General features: G+C 42.6%; 1 protein-coding gene across 3 annotated transcripts in view; it reads left to right on the top strand.

Moving 5' to 3' along the window:
- The first annotated feature begins 4,531 nt into the window (after positions 1–4,531).
- The window catches only part of THBS4 (thrombospondin 4), a 38,054-nt gene continuing 15,141 nt past the window's right edge, over positions 4,532–27,444 (top strand). For 2 of the 3 annotated variants that reach the window (XM_035311005.1, XM_035311006.1), the window contains exons 1-9: positions 4,657–4,744; positions 9,241–9,444; positions 13,379–13,626; positions 14,663–14,768; positions 19,717–19,799; positions 20,248–20,299; positions 21,668–21,840; positions 24,901–25,038; positions 25,628–25,705. In XM_035311005.1, the coding sequence (XP_035166896.1) occupies positions 4,657–4,744; positions 9,241–9,444; positions 13,379–13,626; positions 14,663–14,768; positions 19,717–19,799; positions 20,248–20,299; positions 21,668–21,840; positions 24,901–25,038; positions 25,628–25,705 (1,170 nt within the window). Of the gene's footprint in view, positions 4,745–9,240; positions 9,445–13,378; positions 13,627–14,662; positions 14,769–19,716; positions 19,800–20,247; positions 20,300–21,667; positions 21,841–24,900; positions 25,039–25,627; positions 25,706–27,444 lie in introns of all 3 variants that reach the window. The other variant, XM_035311004.1, reaches the window with a different exon arrangement.

The following is a 27,444-nucleotide window of genomic DNA, read 5'->3' as shown; positions in this document are numbered from 1 at the left end:
GCGGAGGCCGCGAGGGGACGGAGGGGAGCCGCCGGCCGTGGGGGGCTCTCTCCGGTCGTGCCCTGCCGCCCCAAAGACGTGTCCCTGCCTGGTGAGCGCCACCCGTGAACATTGCCGCGTCGCCAAGCCCCAGCGGGTTACTTGACGCGAAGTTACGGCTTTCCACAGGAACGAGGACGTTGACTTTTCATTGAATGTAAGGAAAAGTTGTCAGCAATTTGGCTTCAAAAATAAGGAATCCTGACCATACGGCACCGGTCTTGACCAAGTTACAATAACAACCCGTTCGCTGTATATTTTTACTGTGGACATTTAAAAATACCGAGTCTGCGCTTCAGTTCATCATTTGCGCAGACATGCCACAGCACTACTTAATGTTAAAATACTACATCAAGTAAAACGGTTCCATCCTTCCCACAAAAAGAAAAATACCACCGTGCCTTAAAAACAAAAACTGCACTGGCCACCCATATTCAGGTCTGTCATTCATAAAGAGATGAGGAGACCAAGGGCAAAGCTTCTTCCTCCCTTTCTCCTCAAATCTGTGGTTTCAGCTCTCCACAAAGTTTGTGGCAGAACGTGCAGTGAAGAAAATCTACCACATGGATCTGAGATCATTCAACTCCAGTTTTAGAGGAACATGGGAGAAGAAAAACATATCAATTTTCTTTCCTCAGAAAAATACATGATTGGGAATATCAGCAGTAGTGATTTGGTTTTCCAACATCTAATCAAATTTCCCCCTGTAAAGAGGTACAGGTTCTAAAAGATACCTTTCTTCTCCTCCCCCCAGGGAGCAGCTAACTCCCAGTCAGTCCTCCCAGGTACTCTGCTCACTGGTGTCATCTCGCTGAGGTGGGCAAGCTAAGGAAGCAAGACTGGCTCTTACCAGCTGCAATCCCCAACATCTCTTTCTCTATGGAGGATGAACCAGCTTAGGGCTCTCCTTCAGACAGGTTGCAAGAATGCTTAGAGGTTAACAGGAGAGTAAACTTCCCTTGTGTTGCCTTAGGGCCTAATTCATCTCTGCACTGTTTTGTAGTCCTGAGCAAAGACAGGAGAAAAAAAAAAAAAAAAAAAAAAAAAAAAAAAAAAAAAATCTGCATCTTCCCTCCCCCATCCTGAAGCTTTCCAGGAGCTTTTTCCTCTTGGTTGCCTGAGTGGAATTCTTATTAGTGTAAATGAAAAGTAAATAGGTGTGTGAATGGATGCTTTGACTCAAAAAAAGTGGGGTTTCAATTTGTGTTTCTGACAAAGCAAAACTTCCTCTGAAACTTTGAAACTTCATATTCTACACACCCTTTTAATGAAAATGTGGGAGAATCAAACCCGTAAGTGTTGACATAAATATAGAAGGATGTGGCTTAGAGATGTACCTTCCTGAAATTGCACTTGCATTGGGACTTTTATGTCTTAATTTCCCATGTATCCTGACTTGTAATCATCCATATAATTTCATAAGCAGTGTGTCTCCTGATGGTTATTAGGAGCAAAATATGACATCTGAATTAAGCAGTAGGGATTCCTTCCTACATCCTCTACCCCTTTACTTGGAATCTGGGCAAGCTATGGACACTTACAAAGCAAAAACTATCACATTGGCAGCTTCTCTGTATCCTCTACATTTAGAATTTTATCATTTCACATATGATAAGCAGGACAAATATTTTATCAGTTGAGGTTTACTTACTTGCAGATCTTATATAAAAAACGACAGTCTTATATTCCTATAAGAAAATTCCTCATAAAAGTTTACTGGCTGTTTGAAAGTTTCTTGAAAACAAAATGCCCAATAACCACTTTCTGTTGCTTGTCTGAAATATTAAGATCCAGTAAGTTAAGCTGGAGTTTGTTCTTCAGGGAATACAGAAGAGTGAAAAAGCAATAGATTATATTCTATTGTTGTTATTGAAAATGATGGTTAGAAGGTCAAAGTGTCCCATCCAGACAGCAGGTAAACATTATACTTTGTGAAAAAAGGAGGTTGTGATTGAACACAAAATCTCCTTCAGTCTGTAACATACTCCAGTAATAAAACTGAACGTAGAAATGAAAACTTGAAAACTTGCATGGACCTTTTTATGTACTGGCTAGGTTCATTTAAACATGGAGTTAAACAAAGACATTGTGAACTTAATCTGCTTTGTTTCATTATGCAGCAAGCTCTGCCACATTTTGCTTCGATGGGTATTCTTGGTGAATAAGCACAACCAGAAAGCAGGCAGAGCAACAACAGAATTTGGCTGTCACTAATCTAAAACTAATGAGTATATAATGCTACAAACGAGATCTTCCTCCCATAGGGTTGATTTGTATCAGTCCAAAAGACCCTATGGTAACTAAATCAGAAGTGGAAAACAAGTTAAAATGATGTATTAGATATTTTTGACAGAGAAGGGAACTTTTCAAGAAAAGATTTCCTACATTTTGATAAAGAAATTATAGGGTAAATGGTTGTAAATAATTGATAGTCTTCCCTTAGGTGAAAGCAAAACTTTACCATCCTTTTAGCATTTTTTGTTTCTGTCAGCTCTTGTCACTGAATACTTTAATATGCAGCTGTGATGATTTTGCACATCTTAAAGTTGTTTATGTGTCAGGTGTTTAAACCTGTGTTTTCAAAGAATGCTTTTTGGGACTAAGGGTTTCTCCTTCATGCTCATAGAATGTAGAGCAATGTCAATGCTGCTCTAGGTCCAGGTATTAGCCTCTCCAAAAATTCTGTGCTGTCTCCATCCTCTTGCTCAGGGACAAGTTCTGGACTGAAACTTCCTTCTAGGAAGCTTGTGGCACTTTAAGTCCTCGCTTTTTTTTTTTCTTTTTTTTTTTTTTTTTTTTTTTTCATGTCCTTACCTCCTGCCCTACTCCTCCCTGTCTTTCTTCCTGCTCTGTAGCGCTCTGCACCCACTGCTCTGTTTTTCTCACTCTGCTGTGCTGCTCTCTGCCAGCCTGCTGGTACCACCACATCATCCTCTCACTTCCACCACATGGGCGGGGATGGTGGGAGTGAAACCGAGGCACTTCTTACTGCGTGGAGCCATACACGTAAGAGTAGTGGGGTGAGAACGTGGGAGCACATTGTGCTGGGACACACTGGATATGTGGGGAGGCACTCTCTAGCCTTGCAACAGGCAGGAAAAGGAACAGGCAACTGATGGAGTGGGTCAAGGCTTACACAAATAGGCTAAGGAGTACAGTGTGTTCAGTGGTACAGGGTATATGCCATGAGTGAGGGCCACTAAAGGGTAGGTCCCTTAGGCTAGCTGAAGGTGTTTGAAAATCCCACTGCACCTGCATTGGAGAGGAGCCCATGCCTGTGCCCTGCACAGCCATGCAGGCAGACCCTTCCCTGCACAGCGTGCTGTGTCTTGCCTTGCACACAATGAGCCCCCTGAGGGCTGTTCTGTTCAGTGCTTGTTAGCTGTACGTGCCACCTGATGTGGCTGAGCACTAATCAACACTACTTTGCTCTTTAACATAAAAATTTCCTCCCATTGTTGCTCTTGTTTTTGTGATGTAAATAGCATCAGACAGCTCCAGCTGTTCCAACTGTGTGCTGGGCAGCAAGCTGGCAGGGGAGCAGCCATGGCTTCACGGGTTTCTTCTGATGTGGCAGAGGTTTGTCTGCGGGGCTGGGGGCACACAGAGACAGATGGGATGAGGAGGGGAGCGCAGGCAGGTTGGGAAGTTCACTGTGTGCTGTTAGTTCACTGCGTGCTCCCGACTGGCAGAAGCACCTGGCAGTCACCCGGTCCCTTGGGACACCTCTTGCTTTGCTGGCAGAAAGCGTAGAGGGGGGACAGCTTGCCTGCCGGGTGGCTTCATGTGGACATTGAACAAACCAGTTCAGCCCCAAGGGGCTGGCTTGCCTGTTCCTCCACTTCTTTAAGTGTCAGCAGCACAGAGGCTGGAGTTTTCTGGAGGAGAAACAGTAGAGTAATGATATCCTGGTGGGACACATGCAATACTGAAAATCCATGTAGTTGAAAGCAAAAATTATCTTTGTGTTTTGTTTTTTAAACTGAGTTTGGTCATGTCATCAGCTCCAGATGTCTGTTAACATGAGGGACGTTTTTAAGTAACCCCAAGCCCATCGGTTTGAGCTCTCCCAATACTCCCAAGCTCCCTAAATGGAACAGAGGAGGCCAGGCTGTATGCTCTTCACTGCGACTTCAAGGCTCTTCCCGAAACCCCGTTCGCCCCGCTCTGCCACCTGCACAACCCCTTCAGTTACAGAAGTCGGATGAGTTAAGTTCACATTGAGACCAAGCCCCCACACCGGAGCCACCTGCGCCCATTTTCACTTCACACTCCAACTCGAGGGCTCCTCAAAGGCCGCTTTCCAGCCCGGACCCCCACAGGACCTGGTGCCGTACCCAGCCCCTCGCCCTCCCCACACCCCCAGCCGGCTGCTACCCCCGGCCGGGGCCCCGCGGGCGGACCCTTCCCCACCTCGCCCCCCGACCCCGTCCGCCCCACAGCGGCCGGGCCCTGCCCCCGCCCGCCCCTCGGCCCGGGGCAGCCCGGCCAATAGGCCAGCCGCCGCCCCTCCCCGTTAAACAGCGGTCCCGGCTCGGAGCGGCACGCCGTCCCACCCTACCCTACCCTCCCTTCCCTTCCCTTCCCCTCCTTTGCCCGGCCCGGCCCGCGGCCGCCATGGGGTGCGATCGCGGCGCCGCCCTGCTGCTCCTGCCGCTCGCCCTGCAGCTGTGCCCGGGCCGCGCCGCGCCGCCCGCCCCCCGAGGTAAGCGCTCCGTGCCTTAACACCTCCCTTACTCAGTCAGCCTCCCCTCGCTCACGGACGGCTCTGGGTTTGAGCCTCCCGGCTGCTGGCTCGGGGAGGAGAACGCGGAAAGCTCCCGCCAAGCCTTCCCCTGCCCCTTCGCCCCGCAGGGGTCGCGGTGGGCAGGGGGAATCAGGTGTCCTCCTCGCTGCTCCATCAGCTGGCGTCTGCCCCCTCGAAAAGCCGCAGAAATTGTGGACCTGGTGGTGTAGGGGTGCGGACAGCCGCCTTGAGCATCCGAAGTGTGCTCTGCAGTTGCGAGGTGCAGACTTCCAAGTGAGGAGTGAACTGCTAGGCGATGGAAACGCGGCGAGGAACTCCGGTTTGTAGAGTACATCTTACAGGGGAAAAAAAAAGAGACCGTCTAAATCCAGCCGTGCTTTGTACAGCTGTAAGATGTACGTAGTAAGTCAGCACCTGCTTTGTTTTAGAGCGCGCATTAAGCGAGTTGTCAGCATTGTAATCAGTTATCCCTTGGCTAGGCAGGTGAAGCAGATCTACAAGAGAGGTTAATTTGACTGTGATTTCTGAAAGCTTGCATTAAAATCACTCTTGATTAGCAATATTTCAGAGAATTAGTCATAATTGTTTAAAAAACAGTTCAACAAAACTAACGTTTTTTTCAACAAAACTATTTTTTTTTCTAACAAAATGAAGAAATCCAGTTTGGCAGGGCAGCGGGCAGTGAAAGAGCCCGCTCTCAGCCTGTGAAATCTGTAAGCTTGTCTGTCCAAAATCATTGCAGTGGGGTCGGGGTTTCACTCCAGGTGACTAATGAATGGGTCACTAATTATCTTGAAAAGTGGTGAGCGGTGGTGGAGTGTTTCTTACATATGTACAGTTATCATGGTTAGTTGTGACTGGAGAAGAACCCTGGAGGGTTTCTGAAAGCTGGTGAAGCGTGGCAGCAGTATTAAGGGAAATAAAGGTTTTTTATTTTGTGCTCTCTGCTCTCCTGTGTCACTGATTTAATTTTTCCATGTCCCTTCCTGACATGTATTTTAGCTCCTATCTTAAGAGCTAATCATGATGGTCACATCTCCAAAGATCGGTTTGCAGCAGTGTCCATGTGTAGCTGATCTCTTGTTAGTGTTTTCATAGGAGGGTGAATGGGTCCCTTCAAACAAAAAAAAAAAAAGGGGGGGGGGGGAAGCGGGGGGAGAAGACTTTTGGGCTGTGCTATGAGTGGTCTCAGTTCAACCTGGTGGGTACGCCAGGTTGACACTTGTGCTCTCAGGTGTGCCCAAGCCCTTGCTCTCACTGCATCAATTGAAACCAGATGCTTGTACCTTCCAGCTTTGGCAGTCCTATCTTACCAGTTTGTTTTCTAGTCTGTTTTTCCAAGGAGAGAAATGAAAAGATGAGATTCTTCTTAAAAGCAAAATCTGAAATCCTTGTAGATCTTGTTCCTTCCACACAAGCAATTGTCTCTGTAAGGTTTAATAGCTGTCTGCCTGCCAGCTGTACTTAAGGTGGAGAATGAGGTTTCCTTAACCCCACTGTTCTTCGGCTAGCCACTTCTGCTAGCATACTTGTAACTTAAAGCAAAGGATAGATTCTCACACCTTTACATGCTATTAGTGAAGGTACCCCAAGAGAGGGCTCAGTAACATGCTGCCAAATGATCCAGATCAGGCAGCATGCTTTATGGAGAGCAACTATCAAGCAAACTAATTTGAGCATTCATTTAAATATACAAACTTAAAGAAATCAATTACATGCATCTGTAAGGTTAGACAGAAGTTTGCTGGTGTCTAATCACTGCTTTTGTAATACTTCTGTGTTTTATATGAAGTCAACCAACAGAACTGGATGGACTGAACAAAATGTGATAGTTAACTTTTTTCCTGTCAGGCTTAAGTGCTGTATTCCAGTGCTCCGTTTGAGGACACAGCTGTATAGTTGGCTTTGCTGGCAATGGTTATTGCCAGCAAAATGGTGTTGTACAGTGCAGTGTTTCAGTCGTTTGTTTGAGGAACTGTTTTGCTTTCTGTGGACCCAATGTGCTGAAATACCCAGCCTTTCACCACTGCTGTCTTCACTGGCTTTAGTGGGAGCCAGTCCTGGGGTGCTGTATATCTGAACTGAATGAAAGTGAGAGAATTTGTCCAATTCATCTTAGGTATGTTTCTTAGGTGTTAAACAACAATATACAAGGGCATGCATGCCAAGGGCCTGATCCCTTTTGCGTGGGGTGATTTGGGTGAGGAAATTGAGTGTACCCACAGTAAGTTTGCAGATGACGCCATGCTGGGGGAAGTGTTTATCTGCTGGAGAATAGGAAGGCCCTGCAGAGGTACCTGGACAGGTTGGGTCAATGGGCAGAGGCCAGTGGGATGAGGTTCAACATGGCTAAGTGCTGGGTCCTGCACTTAGGCCACAACAACCCCATGCAGCGCTACAGGCCTGGGACAGAGAGGCTGGAAAGCTGTGCAGAGGAAAAGGATCTGGTGGTGTTGGTCGATGCTTGCCTGAACGTAAGCTGGCAGTGTGCCCAGGTGGCCAAGAAGGCCAACGGCATCCTGGCTTGTATCAGGAATAGTGTAGCCAGCAGGACCAGGGCGGTGATCATCCTCCTGTACTCTGCTCTGGTGAGGCTGCATCTCAAGTACTGTGTTCAGTTTTGGGCCCTCAGTACAAGAAGGACATCGAGGCCCTGGAGTGTGTCCAGAGAAGAGCTACGAAGCTGGTGAAGGGCCTGGAACCCAAGTCCTATGTGGAGCGGCTGGGGGCACTGGGGTTGTTTAGTCTGGAGGAGAGGAGGCTCAGGGAAGACCTTACTGCTCTCTACAGCTACCTGAAGGGAAGGTGTGGGGAGCTGGGGGTCGGCCTCTTCTCACAGATAACCAGAGGACTAGAGGGAATGGCCTCAAGTTGTGCCAGGGGAGGTTCAGGTTGGAAATGAGGTGACCTTTCTTCTCAGAAAGAGCAGTCAGGCATTGGAACGGGTTGCCTAGGGAGGTGGTGGAGTCACTGTCCCTGGGGGTGTTTAAGGAAAGGTTGGACGTGGTGCTTAGGGACATGGTTTAGTGGGTGGTATTGGTGGTAGGGGGATGGTTGGACCAGATGATCTTGGAGGTCTTTTCCAACCTTAATGTTTCTGTGATTCAATGAAAACTCTCAGTAGAGCTGTAGGATCCTTGGACTCAGTATGGGTGTAGACTTGAGCTATGATCTATATATATGCTTTTATGAGATGAAGGGAAAAACATCTTCGCTTCTTTTTTGGAAATGACATCAGTGTCCAAATGAGTGGATGCTTCAGAAAGAGCAATGGAAGGAGCACAAAGATGGGCTCTAATCTAAGGGAATAAGGCTTACCATATGTCTGTGGGTAGGACCATGTGCCCGTATGATGGTCCTCTGAACAATCTTGAGTGCCCTTCAGCTTGTGGTGTATGGAAACACTGGGTTAGTAGGATGGCCTCAGCTTCGTAGGTGATGGTCCGTCTCTGAGTGAAAAGGGTGGCCCAGCTCTGATAGGCCTGTTGGAGTGGCAGTCATAAGCAACTGCTAAATATGCCTGTATATTTAAACAGTTCTTGTGTATAGTCAGTTATCAGTCTTCATGTAATGTATATACTGCTCTGATGGCAGCAGGCTTGAGTAGGAGTTTACCAAGAAGCCGCATGAAATAGTTTGAATTTGGAGACATCATGGATTTGGGAACGCAGTTTGTTGTTTCAGTGCCATGAGGGGGATAGCTGGCATACTTACGAGTATGATGCTTAGACTCTTCGCTGATGTATTTTGCAAAAATTAAAAAGAAAAATTGGTAACGGCTTTCACTGTGCCTTCAGGGTTATTTTTTTGTCAGGCCTGTCTTTCTTTGTTACCTGTAGCAGAAGGGAAAGATGAGTCTTATTTATATATCATATCTTCTCAGAAGTCAGTGAAGTGAGAAGGAGGCTATGAATATCTTATTACTTACCTGGCTCTTTAGCATTTTAATTGATGCCCTGCAAGTGTCATCAAAATATTTCTTAGGATAAGCACAGTGGAAATCTGTCTGAAATTTTTGATGCTAGATTCTGAATGTAATGGAAATATGAAAATATTCATTTGAATTTATGAAAGCAGAAATAGTTTGTAAAGCTTTCTGTTGAGCTGCATTGCAAAAGACATGAATCTTGAAGACCTACCTAGAAGTATTTGAGAACATCACTTTGAAGGCTATTTCTGTTTTTCTAAATTAAAAATAATTCCTTTAAAAAAAAAGAGTCACAGAAAGGTAGTCAGTTGCAACAAAATCTATTTAATATTTTAATATTATTCACTTCTATTTTCATATTCCTTATTTTAGGAAGGACATCTTGTGTTAATTTTGAAGTATCTATACAGAAATAGAGAAGAGCGTGCAATCTCCTACAGGTGGCATGGGGATGAACAACCTTCAGGCTGAGTTCTTCTCTACTCATTATTGTATTTAAACTGCTGTTGAAACTTCTATTTTTCAGTTATAGATCTTCTTTCATATTCCAACAAGAGAGTGGTAACAAACTTCCTGCAACAAGCACTTGGCGATCCTACGCTGAATGAAGTTTTCTTGCTCTCAACATTCAAACTGCAGCCAAAGAGCACAGCCACCATATTTGGCCTGTATTCATCAACTGGAAACAACAAGTATTTTGAGTTTACGGTAATGGGACGGATGAATAAAGGTGAGTTGTTTGGAGTAAGTAGGGGAAAACTAGTCTGGGATCCGTGGTTATTGGTGTGTCACAGAGGGACGTTGAAAATAGTGCAACTGACCTTCGTGCTCGAGTCATTTCTGTTGAGGGTTGTGTCTACTTAGCCCCCCCCTCATAAGGGAAAAATGTTGGCAACATCCACTCTTCCCTTCTGCTGCCTCCCTCTCACTGGATGCTGCTTTCTCCTGGACACAGGAAGCTGACCTGACAGCCAGCTGGTATCTCTGCTCTACCATACAGTTCGCTTTAAGCGATGCTGAGAAACTGGGGGCAGGGACAAAGTATTGGAGAAAGGAGACAATTTTTTTCCTCCTTTTCTTCCCCCTTGGGACAATCACTGGTTCTTATTACTTAGGAATGTGAAGGACACACGCACATGCTGCCTCATGCATATGAAAGGCCGGTTCTTGTTCCATTGACCCTGGAGGTTAGCTGTGACTATGCAAGACAAACATTCCTAGCACTTACAGGATCTTTTGGGTGAATTAAAGTGTATTGTCTTAATTTAGTGAAATTCGTTCATTAGGAGGCAGAGTAGAAACTTCAGTAAATTTTTAGGAATAGAAAGTTTTCATTACTCTCTAGACTGTATATAGGATATATTGCAATATTAAGGTTCAGTGAAAAATGATCAGATAAGTAAATTATTGCTGCTGCATTAACTTCACCACTGCTATGATGATTTGCTGCTGTCGTTATTATAGTCAGGCAGCTGACTGAGCCTATATATGCGAAACTACTGAAAATTTTCAGTTTAGATATAGGAAAATTATTCCGTATGCTGAAGAAAAGCACAACTTTTATTTGGGAAATACAGGAAAATGAGTTGAGTAAAACACTAGCAGTTTTAGCAGGTCTACTTTAGTAGTCCTTCTGAGGTCAGAGAATAAGAACTCTTCTGCTATGCTTGTACTGAGAGCAGGTGAGATGTGATCACTCAGTCATATCAGTAACAGTAGTGTAGTTCCTAAAACTGTTCACTTAATTGTTAAATAAGTAGTATATCACACATGCTTTCTCTCTATTCCTCTCACTCACTTGTGCATGCAAAAATTATGCCTGTAAATGTTATATAGAAGTGCATACGTATGTACACATGTGTACGTAAATAATTTTAAGATCATCACACTTCTCGACTCTCAAAAATACCTGCATGACTGATAGTTACTGATACACTTTAACAGACTTAGGAAGCTTCATGGTGGAAAGTTGCATGATTTCTTTTGATTTTTGTCCTCAGTATATTAGAGTTGTATTTGAGAAGTGTCTGTGACAGGACTGTGGTGTACAGATGGACAACATGAAGAAGCTTCTACTGTCAGTGACTAGTGCCATTTTTACTCTGAGTAGTTGTGGGGCTCTTGTAACCTACCTGTTGTAAAGGACTGGTTGAACATAGGGAGGCTTTTCACAGCAAGTCTGTTCTACGGAGGTCTCTTTGCCTCCGTGTTATTTTAGTGCACCTTGTTTAAGACGTATGGCACTGTGCGAATAGTAGGCAGTGTTTCACAGTGTTTTCACGTGTGATTTCTCTGGAAGTGTCAAGTGTCCCATATGGCTACTTTATACAGTAAGCTAAACTGCATCCAGAAGATCATCACGTGAGCTGAAAGTATGGAGTGTGGGGGCTGTTTGTGATCCTCTCAAGGGTGGAGATCATCACTTCTGTGGTGAGCCAGTGTTGGCATCTTAGCAAAACGTAAGGTTTAAACGTCTGGGCTTTTGGAAGGGTGTGCATACAGCCGTTCCTCTGCATGGTATTTCTGCTTATGCACCCAGGTCTCATCTAAGTAGCCCAAAGCCAGCCTCAGTTACTTTTTAAAATGCTACATATGAAAACTGTATTCCCTGTGGTTTGCTGATGTAAAACTAATAAAACTAATATAACTTAACAACTCTGTAAAGTGATTCCTACTTACTGTCAGGATTAGTAATTTCATTGAAAGTTTGTTTCCTAAATAGAGCAGGTGAGCCACGTACGCTCAGGAATGTCAGTGTATGACATCTTAATAGCAAAAAGTTAATGCAGGGGCTTGGATGGGTTAAGTCTTATGGAGGCAGTGGTCCAGCAAAAATCTCCCTTCAAAAGCCTGCTCTAGTTTACCAGACGGGTATTTGGCTTTGGCTTGAGGAAGGAATACTTGATCGTTCATCCAAGCCAGACTGCTGCTTGTCTTGAAACTGTTCTGGCAGGGTCTTTTCAGACCCCTGCCACCATCTCCTCCTTTAACTTACTGCTGCTCTTGGTCACTATGAGTGCCGGGCCCAGATCCAAGGACCTTGCTTTTATATGACCCAGCGTGCATAATATTTACATAAGCAAGATGTCTGCAACATACTCTGTCTTGCCAGATCTTTGAGTTGGCCAATAAGTGCTAACTTTTAGCAAGTTACCGGTGACCTCATGCACCTTTGCGGAAATCTCAGCGCTGGCAGCATTTTGACATAGACGGCAGTGAAAACATTGCTGATATTGATCACAGCTGCTGAGGCTTTAGCAGTAGTGTAGAACTGAAAGATGGAGACATACCCAGCCATGTTTATGCTGGTATAAACCTGAATTATTTTAATCATTAGACCAAGCTATTAAAGATTGTCAGGCATCTTCTGAATTACTGGGTACATGTCCCATACTAGCTGAAATAGCACCATGTCAGAGGGTACATTAGTAGTTGGAAGTTGAGAAGAAAATTTGTTACTGAATTCATGCCATTTCTACTCATGTTAGTATTAGACTAATGGCTTCTCTGAAGCTGGTAAGAACTTTTTCCCTCTATCATATCCACAATTTTTAGTCATCCTAATTTCAGTGTAGGTATTTCTTAAAGATCAGAGTCTGTGTGAGCTCTTGCTTGATGCAGTAGTGGCAGTGCTCTGTGAACTTCAGACAGATGTTGAAAAGAGCCAACACTTAACTGCTTAGGTGCACAGTGTCTGTGCAGCTTGACTCCTCAGTGCGCAGAACTGTTGCCATGAGGAAATAAAGGACACACAGAGTTCATGATCAGTAGGATCTTTAAACCAAGGTCTATTTAACACTGCAGAATTGTTATATGCTGTCTAGATGCTCTCAGCACAGTGTTTCTGCAGATAGCTGCATGTGTTCTGAGATCCAGAGAGATTTTTGTGGAGAGAAATAGCTAGCTGGACTAAGAGATTTTAGCCTGCAGATCCTAGCTTACATATCCAATTTCCTAAGGAAGTAGACATTTTTAAAATACTATGCCATATGTAAGAGTTTTTGTTTATCTGCTCTTGAAGTTTTGATGGTGCATTTTATTTCTATTATCTGTTGTGCGAAGTATCAAATAGGTAATTCACTAAAGCCTTAAAGTAAGAGCGAGAGGGGGATCAGTCATCTTTAAGGGTGGAGTGTGTCTTTTCTGCATTGTATTTTGTTTACATTTCCAATTTTTTAGAGTAAAATGCAGATTATCTCCTTGGAATCATGCTTCCTTCTGTTTCTTCAGTGATGTATTTGGATACACTGTCAGATGGCTTTGAGTGCAATATGCATCACTGAAGCTGATTTTCTAGCTGTACATTTCTGCTACCAAGTATTTCTAGGACTATCAGATATGTACCTGCCAAAGCGCTGACTGCAGGCTGCTAGCTATAACTGCTACCTTTATCACCATTTTTAGCACCGTGTGTCCTTTAAGGTGATGTGTTTCATTGTTTAAGCCAGTTAAAAATGCTTGGGCAAAGCAGTGGAAAACATCCTACAGGCAGCAATTCCTTACAAATGGGGCGTGACAAGCATTCTGGTAACTTTGCTCTGAGAGTTCACATCCCATTTATTCTTACCACGTCCAGAGCAATTACAGATTTCCACAGGATCTTTCTTGATCAGACACGGATTATTTGCTACCCTCTGATAGTCATTCTGTGTGTTTTGTACCAGTGGTAATTCGCTATCTGAAGAGTGATGGGAGGTTGAACTCGGTGATTTTTAGCAACATCCAGCTGGCTGATGGGAAACCCCATGCTGTCATCTTGTGGCTGAGTGGTCTGCAGCAAGAATCAAGCACAATAGAGTTGTATCTGGACTGTCTGCAAGTAGGTGCCATTCAGGACTTGCCAAAAGCATTTTCAACTCTGCCTGAGAGGTCAACAGCAGTAGAATTGCACATCTTCCAGAAGAAGCCACAGGTGAGCAGGAAAAGTGGGAGCAGGGAGAGCACTTGGAGGGACTATCAGGGATCCTCTGGATCACTGCATCCAGATCTCTGAAATAAAAGTAAATAAAGTTCCCTATCAGGCAGCTGAAATTTTAGCTTCACGGAACCCAGTAGTAGTTTTACTATTCATTGTAAACACAGTTTCTGGATATTTATTTTTTTAAATACAGCCTCCATCATTTCTGTTTAGGTGCTTCTTGGGGACTGAACTTTTGTAAGCTCTTAGCTGGTAAAGTAAGGGCAGCTCATTGTGAGCTTCTTACAGCTGTTGAGCAAGGGTGAGTAACCTGTGGCTGGTTATGTGGTTCTTCTCTTCATGATAAGCTATGTGGACTCAGAAGACAAAAGTGGCAACTTGTGTGCTGCCAGCTGAGCGTCAAAACTCCATCTGTTTCACTGCAATGGCTTTTCTGCCTCTGTCTGCCAACCAGGGATTGGCATAGCCTCCTGTCAGTTCTATATCAGTAGTCCAAGGTGAACAGTATTCTCCTCCACAAGCATTTTCCATCACTGCTAATGCAAAGTTTGCTTTAGGAGGTGCAAAGGCATTCTGCCCCCAGGTTGCTCCTGAACTTTATTTCATTGCAGACTTGAAAATGGGGAATCACCAAGGAGCTTACATACTTGGTATGAATGTAAACGTGTTTGAGACGGGGAAGAAATACTGCTTTGGATGCAGTTCAGCAACAACAAATTGTGTACCACAGATATAAAAATATTTTAAAAAAAAAAAATCCCACTGTGTGAGATTATATGAGTTGTAACAGTGGGGAGAAAAGAAAGTTTGAAATAAAAACCATAGCAAAGTGAAAATCTACAAGGCAAAAATTTGGGATTTTATTACAGTTGGGATGGTGATGGGTGGTTCCTAAGGGAAGACATAGGAGCCCTATATGCTTAGGAAGTAGAGATCCTCTCTGAAAAATTAATCTGCTTTCTCTGATATTTTGCATTATTCCCATTGTTGTAACAGAATTATGAGCTCTCACTTTTTCTTGTGGCTCCAGGATGCACTGGATGAGCTGAAGCTGGTAACCGGAGGAACACTTGCCCAAGTGGGGAACCTGCAGGACTGTTTTCTTCAGCAAATTGAACCTGCTTCTCAGTACAATGGTAAGGCCTGCAACAAGGAATTGAAGTGGTTCATAGGGATACCAGTGCAAAGAAGTCATGCTGGTGAATATAAAAAATGTGGAGAAGCTCTATAGACAAGTATGATAATTATTTGACCAAATTACAGCCATGACAATAGTCCATGAATATGTTAGAAGTGGCTCAATTTGGAGAGAAAATAAACACTGTCCAGTGATAAAGAACTGTTTACCTAGTGGAGAGGGAGAGTCAGATGATTAGAAGAGGCTTTTTAGTGTAATTTTGTAAGATGATACTTCTGTGATCATGGTCTGTTTGTGTCATTTTTTGTGGGTCACCTGAATGCTCTGGAGATGGGAAGGACAAAGCACAAGGAGAAGCACAAGGGATTGCAGGATGTGTTGGTGCTGCAGTTACAGATCCTGGGCATCCGTGTGGAAAAAGCCGTTGCAAGGCAGCCACTAGTCCTGCCACAAGCTAGCTGACATATTTGTTCACCTGCTGGGCCAGAAATCTGCTGCAAAACCAATTCCTTTTCCTGTACTATGTATGGTGGAGACCAAGCTAGGAGGAGGGAGGAAAGGAAGGAACAGAGGCTGTTGGGATTCCTGCAGGGATGCATTTCTGCTACATGCAATCCCCTGAGATTGCACTCTCAGGCGAGGATGCTCTCTAACCTGTCAACATAGCAACCCCAGGAGAGACTGTCCCCTTCCTAGTCCCTGTCATATGCCTTACTGCTGTGGGTGTGAGGGAACTGAATGGATTCACACTGTGCACATCATGTTAATATGTGACAACAATGCAAGTGGGAGAATAAGTGAGTTTGAGACTAGAAGTAGGATCCATGTGAAATTCCCTCTTTCTCTCACACTTTTCTGTCCTCCAGGACAGGCATTGCTGCTTCAGATTAGAGTAGATTTGATGTGATTGGGTGAAAAGATGCAGAATGTGTATGTGAGAGCATTCTGGGTGCTTTACAAAAGGATAGGAATCAGTGCTGTGCAATAACGTCTTGCCTTGCAGCTGTATAAATCCTCTGTTCTACACACTTCTGTTTTCTTGCTCCTTAACATATATGCAACTAGGCAAAAAAAAAATAATAAAATCAAAACTAGAATTGTTTATCATCAGAGGTCTGCTTTTCTTTTTCCATAGATTAACAGGGACTTGCACGTATGCAGGAAGGGCAATTCAGTGTCTCCTTCTGGAAAATCTCACATCTTTGTGAGCAGCATTTCCAAATTGCAGACTTGCAGCTTTCTCATTTGTCATTTTGCTCATTAATCAATAATCTGAACTGCAGTAATACAGAGAGATAGTTTCTCTCTCTGGCTGTCTCCACCTGGCTGAGCTATTTGAACTGGCAACTCAAATTCAGTTGTTTTTAGTCTTCAAGTGGATTTAGTATCATATTAAAACTATTCTAAAGAAGAAAAAAACCAACTCAAATACATTCAAGGTCATTATAGTCAAATCCACCAAAGGAAAAGGTGTAAATGTTCCAATGGCAATATTAACTCAGCTGCCTTACACTTTATATATGCTTCACAGTGCCCTTTTACAGGAGCAATATATCAGATAACCACAGTTTTGCCTTTAGCCAGAAAAAACAGCAATGCAAATTGTTAGCTGCACAGGGGTATGAGACCTATGTATCTTGGTAAAAGCATGATTTTCATGTTAATCGGAAAATCATGGGGAGAGCTTTGGACCTGAAAACTGTACGTGGATTTGACTGCCTGTCTGGTCACTGCTCACTGCTGTGGCAGCAGCATTCCTTCCATGCTCAGCTTGTGAGGCTGAAGCACTTAATCAGTATAGCTGAGACCTGAGAATATGATGATCAGATTTTAGTAGACAAGATCAGTGTGCCACATGTAATCAGCATCAGAAAATCACTCAGGTTGGAAGAGACCTTTGCTTCACATAGGGTACCTGAACTTGACATAGTATGTTTTTAAAAACAAACAAAAAATCCTGTGTTGCATGAGATCAAAGGGGTATTTTTGTTGTTTTGTTTATTTTATTGTATTTTTTTTCTCACCTAGCTACTGCGCACCAATATAGACCTACAGGTAAGAGTATGAGTGAGAGGAGTGATAGTGTTGCATTCCCTGTACTCCCCGACAATTCAGGGGAAACAGCTCTGTTACTTTTGGTCTTTTCTCTGGGGTTTCTAGTTTTCTGTTTGGTATTGAGAACTGGCTGTGTTGCAAGTTTGTAGCCTGTTGCATAGATGTTTTGTGAGTCCATCCAAACTCCCCCCCACCAGTACTCAAGAGATGTTTTCTTTCACGAGTCTGTACAGATTTTGAACAAATGTCTCCTCGCAGAAAAATCGTTACATGTCTGTGGAGATATTTCCTTCTGTTTAGTTTTGAACCTGCCTTTTAGTAATTGCATGTGCAACTTCTGCATGAAGCTTCTTTAGTAGTAGGTTACAGGCTGACAAGAAACTACTCTCTCATCAACTGCTATCTAACTAACTACATTCATCAACTACTGTAATCATGGCTGGATCTCTAATTTTGGCTGAGTAACCATATCCTCTTTAAATGACACTTCAGGACTGGCCTTGCTGAATAGTCTTCAGTGCTGTGCTTAAGCCAGTATCACTCCCAAGAGGACTAGAAGAAGGGCCAGTAGATCTGAGGCATTTCAGTGGCCTGCAGACGTGCAACCTATTGTTAGTGTGTCACCCTGCACAGGTTGATTATCTGAGCAATGCAGCTGGGCACCTGCTCCAAATGCAAGGGCCTGTAGAAGATGCAAGGAAGAGAAGGAGCCTATCATGACCTCAGACTTGAAGAGAATAATTGTGTCAAGGGGCTTCAGTTCCTTCTTGGACAGTAATTTTTCAGATCCAGCTCTGAATTTAAAAATTGTCCTGAAAGCTATTCTGTTAGGTTGTTACTGACTCAAAACACAGAGGTGGGCAATCACTGTACTGGGGAGATGCCTAAGTAGGTGGGGGGCATGCATGACAGAGACTACACGGTAGGACCAGATAACCATACAGCTTCAGTATGTACATGTGGCTTACCCTGCTTGCTGCTGGGAAAAGCCACTCCAATATACTCTGCAGCATACTGTGGCCCAGCATCTCTCTGAAGGGCCTTTCCAAGCTCTGAGCATAGACAGCCAGTTATTCAGCTACAGATAGAGCTTGCTATGGCACTTGGCTTTAAATGAAGGAGGAAAAATAAATGCTATGGTTAGTCATCTGTTTATGCTCCACTACCTAAATTTGTAAACAGGACATGTAGTTCATGTCAGTATAACCTATTTAATCCACCTTAACATCCAACATTCCGCAAACGTGTACAAAATTGATCGGTTTTTCATTGAAATGCTTGCCAACAAAGAAGCATCTAAAATCTTGAGATTCTCTTGCAAGTTTCAGCCAACAATGCCTAGACCATTCTTTATTTAATTATTAAAACTAATGTATAAATTTTATTTTTTAAAAAAGGTAAAAACAAAAACAAGCTCCTGCATCTGTCCTGACAATCAGTGGGTCAGGTTCTGTGGTTGGATTCTGAAATACTCAGAAATTAATTCCTGCCATCTTTCTCCACAAATAAAAATAAGAAAAGATTGGGACTAGAATAGAGGCAAGTCCTTGAACAGGTTATTCTTACGTCTTTAAACTTGTTTAGTGTTCTGATGAAAAAAATCTGAAATGAAGAAAAAGTAATATATGAAGAGTAGAACAACCTGCACTAGAATATTTGGAAACATTTAGAGACATTCTGAAGTACCAAACATTGAGGTAAACATTAAGAAAAGCATTTTTCTTGCAGGCTTTTAGTACTCTGAAAAGTAATACATGAATAAACTTCCCTGAAGCCACTGGGCATAATATCAAAATATCCTGCTTGCTTAGAATGCAAAACAGCATGTATTTGTGACGGTTGTTTTGACATACAGACTTTGAGAGGTAAATAATGGGAAGTAAACAAATAGCTGTTTGAGAGAGCAGGAAACTCAGAAGTGAGCTACAAACAGAAATTACTATGCTAACCATACTCCCTTATTCTTCCCTATCATTGGATCAAAGCTAATGTTTCATTTAACAAATACGAGTTTTGCATGAAGATCATGGGTCAGGTTTGTGCTTTCCTTATGGCTCCTTACAGATCTAGCTTCTGGTCTTTTCTGTGAGTTCTTTAATTTTCTATTTGGTATTGAGAACTAGCTCTGGTGCCAGTCTGTAGCCTGTTGAATAGATGTTTTGTCAGTCCATACAAATTCTGCACCCACCAGAAGCAAACAACGCTGTGGAAATGGCGCACAGAGCAATGACCTGCCTTTTGGAAGAAAAGCCAAAGGACTGTAGCAGTTATTAAAACTGCTGTTCTGGTCAGAGCGACTCCTTTTGATGCATAGTCAGAGCTGCATGATGAGTTTGCTCAAAAAGTTGGGTAACTTCATGCTGGAAAGTGTTCCGGGGTTGGTTGTAGTGACATGGAATATACTTGCATAGCCTAAGTTCCTGTTTTATGGACAGATGCTTCATGCTCCTGCTTTGCCCTGCTATCTCAAATGGGTTATCACAAAAATACTCCTTTTCAGTCTTAGAGTTTCATTTAGGGCCTTGTGGGAACTAGTAATGCTGGTAGCATTAGTTGCCAATATTGGTAGACCTTAGCAGAGGCCTTGATGTTGAATTAATGATGGAAAAATCACAGACTGCTTTTCTCTCTGTGTAAAAGAAATTTATGCCTTCTCTACCTCTTTCTGTGGTGCACCATGAAGTTCAGTCCAGAAAAGTCTTGAGTTCATGCAAATCCCTCTGTGAAAATTGGAGCTAGATACTACCTTTCCTGTAAGTATAGCTACAGGACTTAAGCAACTGACCTCCTTGGCTTTTCAAGGTGCTTCCATCTTGTTTTTCAGAAACGATCATGACAACTGAAGAAGTTATGTGCATTGTGCACTCTTTTTCATTGCTGTCTCCCTACAGGTGATTTTAATAGGCAGCTGATGAGCCAGATGATGCAGATGAACCAGATACTGGGTGATGTGAAAGACCTTCTGAGACAGCAGGTACTGTATAAGGACTTCAGTGTGAAATCTCCCATGCTTGTGACTTTAGTAGGGTCAGTGGAGAATTCACGTAAGCAGCAAGGTTTTGTGTAGAGTTTATTGCCTCAGGTGCTTGACACAGTGGAGAAAAAATAACCAAATAGATTCTGGTGCAGGTTTGTTGCACAGAACTGAACTTAAATTTATTCCAGTTGCTGCTTGGTCTCAGTGCTGGATTTGCATGGCTGTTGTTAAGCATGTCATTCTTAAAGATCCTATTAATGGAGGATGAAGTGAAGTACAACCATTATCACTGTTCTTAGCTTTATGAAATACAACATCATCTAATTTCAAGATACAGAACACGTGTTGCGTGATCTGAGTGGCACCCTGGGAAAAATTGTAACAGTTCTTCTGGCAAACTGAAGCTGCCTATATCCAAATAATTTTTATTTTCTATATTCTCAAGGTCAAAGAAACAACTTTTTTGAGAAATACCCTAGCTGAGTGCCAGGCATGTGGTGAGTATTCCTGAACTGCTTGTAAAAGGCAACCAGATGAGATGTATGGTCATTTAAAAACTAATATTCATAGTATCAGTTGTGTCTGGTTTCTAAGAAGTATGTTTAGAAAATCCTGTGCTCAAAATTCTAGATGCATTGGTCACAAATTTAGAATAGATTCTCATTAGAGACAAAGCTTTTAGTTTTCATAGATCTGGCAGTAAGTTAATGGGATATAAAGACCCTGTAAATAAAGCAGTGCTATCTCATGCTGTACTGTCAGTTCTCACTCTGCCACAAAGGTGTGCCATATGTTCCTGGGGATGGAGACATTGCCAGCCAATTGTCTCATGAACAATCTTAGTAGAAGCTGAAGAATCAGAAATACTGTGCAGAAGCTGGTGTACGTCAATCTGAGGCAGGTTCTGGGTAGTCTACCTGAAACTAATCTGGTTCCAGGTATGTTGTTGTTGGTTAACAGCAGTAAGATCCAAAGGAAATTTTTCATCTTTTCACTAAATGGAAAAAGTAAATTTCCAAATGCTAAAGCATGGCCCTTCTACACAACTGTAGGACATGCATGCACTCAGTATAAAAAGAGAAAATACTTACTCACTGGATGGGGTGAAGCACCTTAAACTCATCAAGCCTCTTAGCTGCTTGCTTCTCCCAAAATAATCAAAATTCTCAATATCAAAATTCTGTTGAGCTCCAGCCAGGTTAAACTTCACAGGCAAGTGCCAAAAAAAAAGTCTTTAAATCATCTGCGAAGATGCAGCCCATGCATTGGTACCAGGGTTCAGCACCAGCCACTCTCAGAAAATCTTGCTTTAACCCAGTGCTGGTCACTGTGTCTCTTAGGCTACCTACATGTCTAGCTGTGCATCTGTGGTTTGCAAGCTGCTACTTCTTTATTTCCCTTATTTGTATATTGTCAAATACATTTTTGTAAAACCATGGCACCATTTTTCTTATGAAATTATGATGTTGTTGATTTGGCTGCAGAAACGTCTTATACTGTAAAACTTCAGTCCCTTGGGCATCCTTTTGGCCATCTGAGGATGCTGGCTTTCAGTTTCCTACCCCGGCCAGTAGCAGATCTGTATTGGGACTAACCTAGAAGGAGGGCCCCTGTGTGTAGCCAGGAACAACAGAGGAACATAACAAAACTCCTTAATTTTCACCATCTGGGGACACAGCAACCTGCTGGGCTGTTGCCAGCATGAAGTCTCTTCAGCCACAGCACAGCTGGTAGTAATGCAGTGCAGAAACACGAAGTCCCTGCTGAGCAGCATCCTGGGGATCTCTTCAGAGCTCTTGCCAGCCAAAAGCCATGATGAATGTTTCTCTCAATTGCTAAAACTGCTCTTCTTTTTTGCTTTAAAGGTTTGGGAACTGTGAATTTTCCAACTCCGATCCCTAGGCGCAGCAAACCCAAATGTGAAGCAAGTTCCTGCTTCAGGGGAGTCAGGTGCATGGAGACAGCTGAGGGACTTCAGTGCGGCCCCTGCCCTGAAGGGCTTACAGGGAATGGAGCGACATGCTCAGATATCGATGAGGTAAAACAGCGACTTTCACTGAATTAAAAAATAAAAATAAAAAATAAGAAGCAACTGTCTCATATATAGCAATGGGTTGCTGATGCTTGCTGTTTGCAGCATTTGCTGACTGCATGCACAGTGTGCATTTTAATTAATTCTGATTTGATTCTACCTCCCTATTTTGCTGTTACTGCAACTTTATGGAGGTTATACATGTGAAAACTTGAAAAACCCTGGTGGGTTGAAAAAATTACTTAAAGGAATTCAATATTTTTCTTTTTAAAAGGCACTTTTGACATAGTTATTTCTATTCCACAAGAAGATTCAGTAGCTTCTGTTATATGCAGAGCTGCTTCTTGTACTTCTTGTTGACATGGGCTTTGTATCTTTAAACTGTAGTGATCCTGAGCTGGCCTAGGAGACCAAAGTCACCCTTAACTGGAGCCATGTTTTCAGCCTAACCTTAAATGTCTATTACAGAAAATAAACACTTATTGTTTTACTTCTTTATGGATGTGACGAAATCTGATAAAGTTGACTTAAATCTATTTTTTTCTTATATGTTAGCAGTTCAGAGCTTGCTTGTATTGAGGACTGAGTTAATAGATTTACAACATTTTTAAATGATTAAATAAAACCTGTGTTCAATGAAATGTGTCACTTACTCGGTATACTTAACACGAATAACAAACCATTTACAACTTCACCATGGTTTTTCTGTGTCATGTTTTTTGCCATTACCCTTGAGTGTTTTTTTTCTTGTGGAAAAATGTCTGGATGTATTAGGCTAGGGAACTAGGTCATTAATTGTGCCTGTACTATGTACCTACCCAGTGACGGCAAAGAGCAACAGCGATTCCTTTTTTCTCTCTCCTAGCTAACAAGAGATGTGCTTTGACTGCTTGTTGGATTTGTTCCTTCCTGTAGGCCAGTAGCAGAGAGGCTGCTGTATGCCCAACTTATGTCTGTGAAAAACAGTGGGGAGAAAGTGGGTTGAGTGTGGCAGTTTCCTGAGTCGTAGGCGATGTCTTTTATTTTACCTCACATGGCATGAACTGTGTCTGTTACAACAGAAGGTGAAAAAAAAAAAAAAAAAAAGAAATTCGGAAACTGAAATGTGAATGCAAGAGGTGAAGAGCTGAGGCAGCTATGGCATGGGTTCCATGCCAGGCAACAGTCGATAAAAACTCAGGGCAGCTGACATAGAGCCCGTAAGTATGGAAGGGGTCTACCTGCTGATCCATATTCAAACAGGCAGAACACCTCCCTGCTATTTTCAGTATTAGAGCACTTCTACCCATGATAGCAGTGGTAGGGAAAAAATAAATAAATAAAAATATTTTTTTTAAAAAAAAAAAAAAGACTGATGTAAAGTGTCCCAACCTTAAGATTAGGTTTCCCTAAGTGATTAGGGTCTGCCACTGGAGGTTTACTTACCTTAAAGTTCCTACCACCACTCCACAAAGCAGAACAGATCTCTTACTAGAAACAGTGAGGCAATTTTTCCCAAAATGATGTCATAGAGATACAGTCTTGCACACATGAGGTCTTTATGTGGACACTTCTACTAAAATGGCAACTAGTCTGGTGCATTTTATTCACCAGAAAATACCTCCTCTATCAGGTGGATTTTTGCTTACGTAAGCAGAGGGAGAAAAGAGACAAATGATAATAGCCTTATTTTGTGTAATAAAGGGTCTCTGAGTTAGCTGAATGTAAGGATAGTCATACATTTTTGAAAGTGCTTTAGGAATCTCTTCTAGGATAACACCTTTCTACTGATAGAACTATTTCTGTACTTCCTAAAAAAAAAAAAAAAAAAAAAAAAGGCATTTAAAAAGGAGTTCACATGCAAATCTGAGAAAGTGGGAAGCTTCTAGATTTCTCTAAGAGCTGCCGTCATTCTTCCAGAGGCTGTTAACATCTCTGCAATAAGCTCCCTTCTTACTCATTGCCATCTTGAAGAAATAACTTTCATATGTTGTATTTTGTGAGCTGCAGTTATGCTCTGTGATGTAATTTGAGTGCCCTCTCCTGGCTACAATAAAAAATTCACATTAAATAGTTCTCTAATGGGGACAAAATGTCTGTCCTGGGTTTTACATTTTCCTTATGCTAATTGCAGATACACTTCTGTCAGATCTTTCTGTCCAAAATGCTTGGATATCTTTGGCTTGTTTCCCCCTCATATTATAGATTTTTTTTTTTCTGTTAATGATGGAAGGATAAAAGGCGTATTTTAAAACTTTCTCATGTTTTTATATATTGCTGTCTCTAAGCCATAAGCAGCATGATGACATGCTGATATTTTTAGTACTCTTACCTACTTAGCCTACCGGCTACTGTTGATACTTGAGAGGCAACAATACAGGATGTAGTTCCTGAACTGGAACCCACAAGGCCACTGAAATGGGGTCACAGCCATTCTGTGATACCACATGAGGTAACAAACTGAGTAATGCCTTCAGTCCAAGGGTGATGCTGTGGGTATGTGGTATGCTGGGAGAAGTGCTGAGGGTTGCCAGTGGGCCTCTGGTATAGAAATGTGTGAGTGCTACTGACACATCCCTGTTCATCTGTCTCACATGTGGTTTACTTCTGACTAAATTACTTCTGAAATTTGCCCGCATACATACAAGGGAAAACGCTGCTGCTACTTTAGTGTGTACAGAACACAGCTGCAGGACCTTTTGTGGGTTGCATGCAGCCTTGCTGCTTTCCTGATAATGTGGTCTGGGCCCTTCTAGGGACATTCTCATCCTCCGAAGGAGCTGAACCTGTCCAACAAAAGGAAGGATGAGGATCAGAACTTAGGGCATCAACTGCAGGCAAAAATGGAAGATTGTAAGTGTTATTTAAATTATGGGGAAAGCTGAAGACCTACTGGGGTCGGACATACCCGATGCTTTTCTCTGTAAGCCAGCTGTGAACAGAAGAAAGAAGAAAATCCAGACATTTGCATTTAGCATTGCCTAGGCAGGCTGACTGAGAGGTCTATGCACATACTCGGTCTGGATGTTACTGAAGTGCGAGCCAGTGCTTGGTTGATTTTTTTTTTATATTTTTTTTTCTTTGCAGTGCCGTTACAGCCCTTGCTTCCCTGGTGTGCGTTGTGTGAACACTGTTCCAGGTTTCCGATGTGAGACCTGTCCCCCAGGATATACAGGACAAACTGTGCAAGGAGTGGGACTCAGCTATGCCAAGAGCAATAAGCAGGTGAGTGGCAGCATCTCTGCAGGAACCTCCATTGCAAGGTGCTGGTTTAAATCAGTATCACATTTTATTTATATTTCAGTCATTCCACGCTTACCTTGTATAGTTAGAGCTTAGAGTGCTTCAGTTAGAAGATCTTAGGTTGTTTGTTTGTCTTTGATGTGAGTATTAACAATCTAATACTCAGGACTGGTGTGGAGGCAAGAAAAAAAGTCATTATTTTTGTAGGTATCTAATCAATTTTAAAGAGAAACTCTGTTGATCTTTGTAAACTTATTCTGAACTAGGAAGTGATAGGAAGCCCTGTTTTGCTGTGGTGTTTGCTTGTTTGTTTTTAATGTTTCTGTAGTGCCCTACAAGGGGAACTTAGTTCTTATCTAAACTCTTCTGGTTGAACCAGAAGCCCATCCTAAGGTTGATGTTTCCTTTATTGCACGGTATCTCTTCAGGGTTGGTATGTGTCTGGAGATCCATCCAAAAATTGAGCCTGTGGGGTATGTCTCTGCCATTCTGAGAGCAGACAAACTTTGGTGACTTTTCTTCATTCAAGCTGATGTAGCTTTTGCTATATGTTGTTCTGTTTTGTTGCTAGGTCTGCTTAGACATTGATGAATGTCAGAATGGTGGGCACGGACTCTGTGTTCCAAATTCCCATTGTATAAACACTTTGGTAAGTAATTTTTCATTTGTGATTACTAAAAAAAAAAAAAAAAAAAAAAAAAGACTGTTTTAAAATTCATTGTAGCTAGAATGGGATTCTTGGCTCTGATTCAAGAGCTGAATAATATAATTTATTTGTTGGCTTCATCTAAACTGAAGAATCCCTTCCCATTTCTGTGACTAATAATGAAATAATCAATACTTGATTTGGCATTAATATGTCTATATGAGTTGTGTCCATATCCCTTTCAATGAGGAATGGCAGTAACTTTTCTTTCCACATCCTCCAATTACGTGTGTTTATGAATCTGTTATGGCAAGAAAACTCCTTTCAAATACTGAATCTTTGCTTGCCCTCATCTCTTCCCATCTAGCAACTGCTGCAGCAACCTGTTCTTCTGGACGCTCTTTTTACAGGAAGTCTCCACTTCATTGGGATATTTTTGTTGTGTTAGTTATCCTATTTTATAAGCATGGAGAGAAGGAGAGCTGCAATTCATACAACGCATTTAATACCTATAAGCATTAAATCCAGGAAAACAAGCATAACACAAGTAGAAATGATTTGAAAGATGTTAGGATCCAGTAGAGTGGGTAGACAACCAATTTAAGGCTCTGAAGCAATTTGGACGCAAATAAGCATTCGTTTAACTTATGGCACTGTCCAATGTTCTGCTACAGCTGGCTGTATAGAGCAGACATTGCTCATAGCAAGAGAGGGGTTAAAAAATAACCCCAGGTGTAAAGGTGCTCCTTTTTTTGCAGCTGGGTGTTGTTGAAGCTATCACCAGTGTTCCAAGTGATGTGATTTCCTTGCAAATAACCTTGTCTTTCTAGGTTCACTGTTCACTGTTTTCACTATTTAGTATGTTTCTCTGTGTATATGTATGTATTCTGGTATCTGGAGTGCTTCTCTCACATGTTATATCTTACTGCATGACTAGCCCTCTTCTGGCGGCTGTCAGGCCTGGTTTGCAGAGGGTGACAAGAGGTCTGCTAGCTGTCAAACAGAGCAGCATGGGTTTTTTTGCTCCTGTCTTCCTTTAGAAAGAGTTTGGTCTGGAAATGCTGCCTCAAAGTCTGGTTTAGTGCATACCAGAGCTTGGTATAGAACAGAATATACCGAGCAAATTTAGCAGGCTCCAGAAGATACTACCCTGGTGTCCATTAGGGGGAAGTGCACATACTGTTAAGTTTTGCAATGGCCATACCATCTGCATGGTCCAGTGGTCACATTGTCGTTCATTCATCTGTGTGTGCCTGAAAGTTATGAAGATGGCATAAAGTTTGCACTGAAGCTGGCTAGGAACACAGGAAAAAAAAATATGCCCAGCTGAGTAGTGAATTTATCTCTGTCATGCTGGACTGGGGCAGTCCTGACAGTTCAAGCAGCAGGCAGTCCCCTGGATGGGGGGACATATTCATACAAATATGGGAAGAGTGAAGTCATCTGAAGCACCTCAGTTTTGTAAAGAGGTGGATAGACAAGTTTGTCAGAGGACTGTCTACTTCTGTTCTTCGACATATCAAAAATAATCATTGATAGAATTATAAAATATTCCAAGTTGGAAGGGGTCCACAAGGACCATGGAGTTCAACTCCTCCACATAGGACCACTCAAAAATCAGACAATGTGTCTGAGAGCGTTGTCCAAATGCTCCTTTAACTCTGTCAGGCTCAGTGCCATGATAACTGCCCCGGGGAACCTGTCCCACTGCCCGACCACCCTCTGGGTGCAGAACCTTTCCC

The sequence above is a fragment of the Oxyura jamaicensis genome, chromosome Z, assembly GCF_011077185.1.
Source record: "Oxyura jamaicensis isolate SHBP4307 breed ruddy duck chromosome Z, BPBGC_Ojam_1.0, whole genome shotgun sequence".
Taxonomy (NCBI): Eukaryota; Metazoa; Chordata; class Aves; order Anseriformes; family Anatidae; genus Oxyura; species Oxyura jamaicensis.
This window is presented reverse-complemented; position numbering and strand designations above follow the sequence as displayed.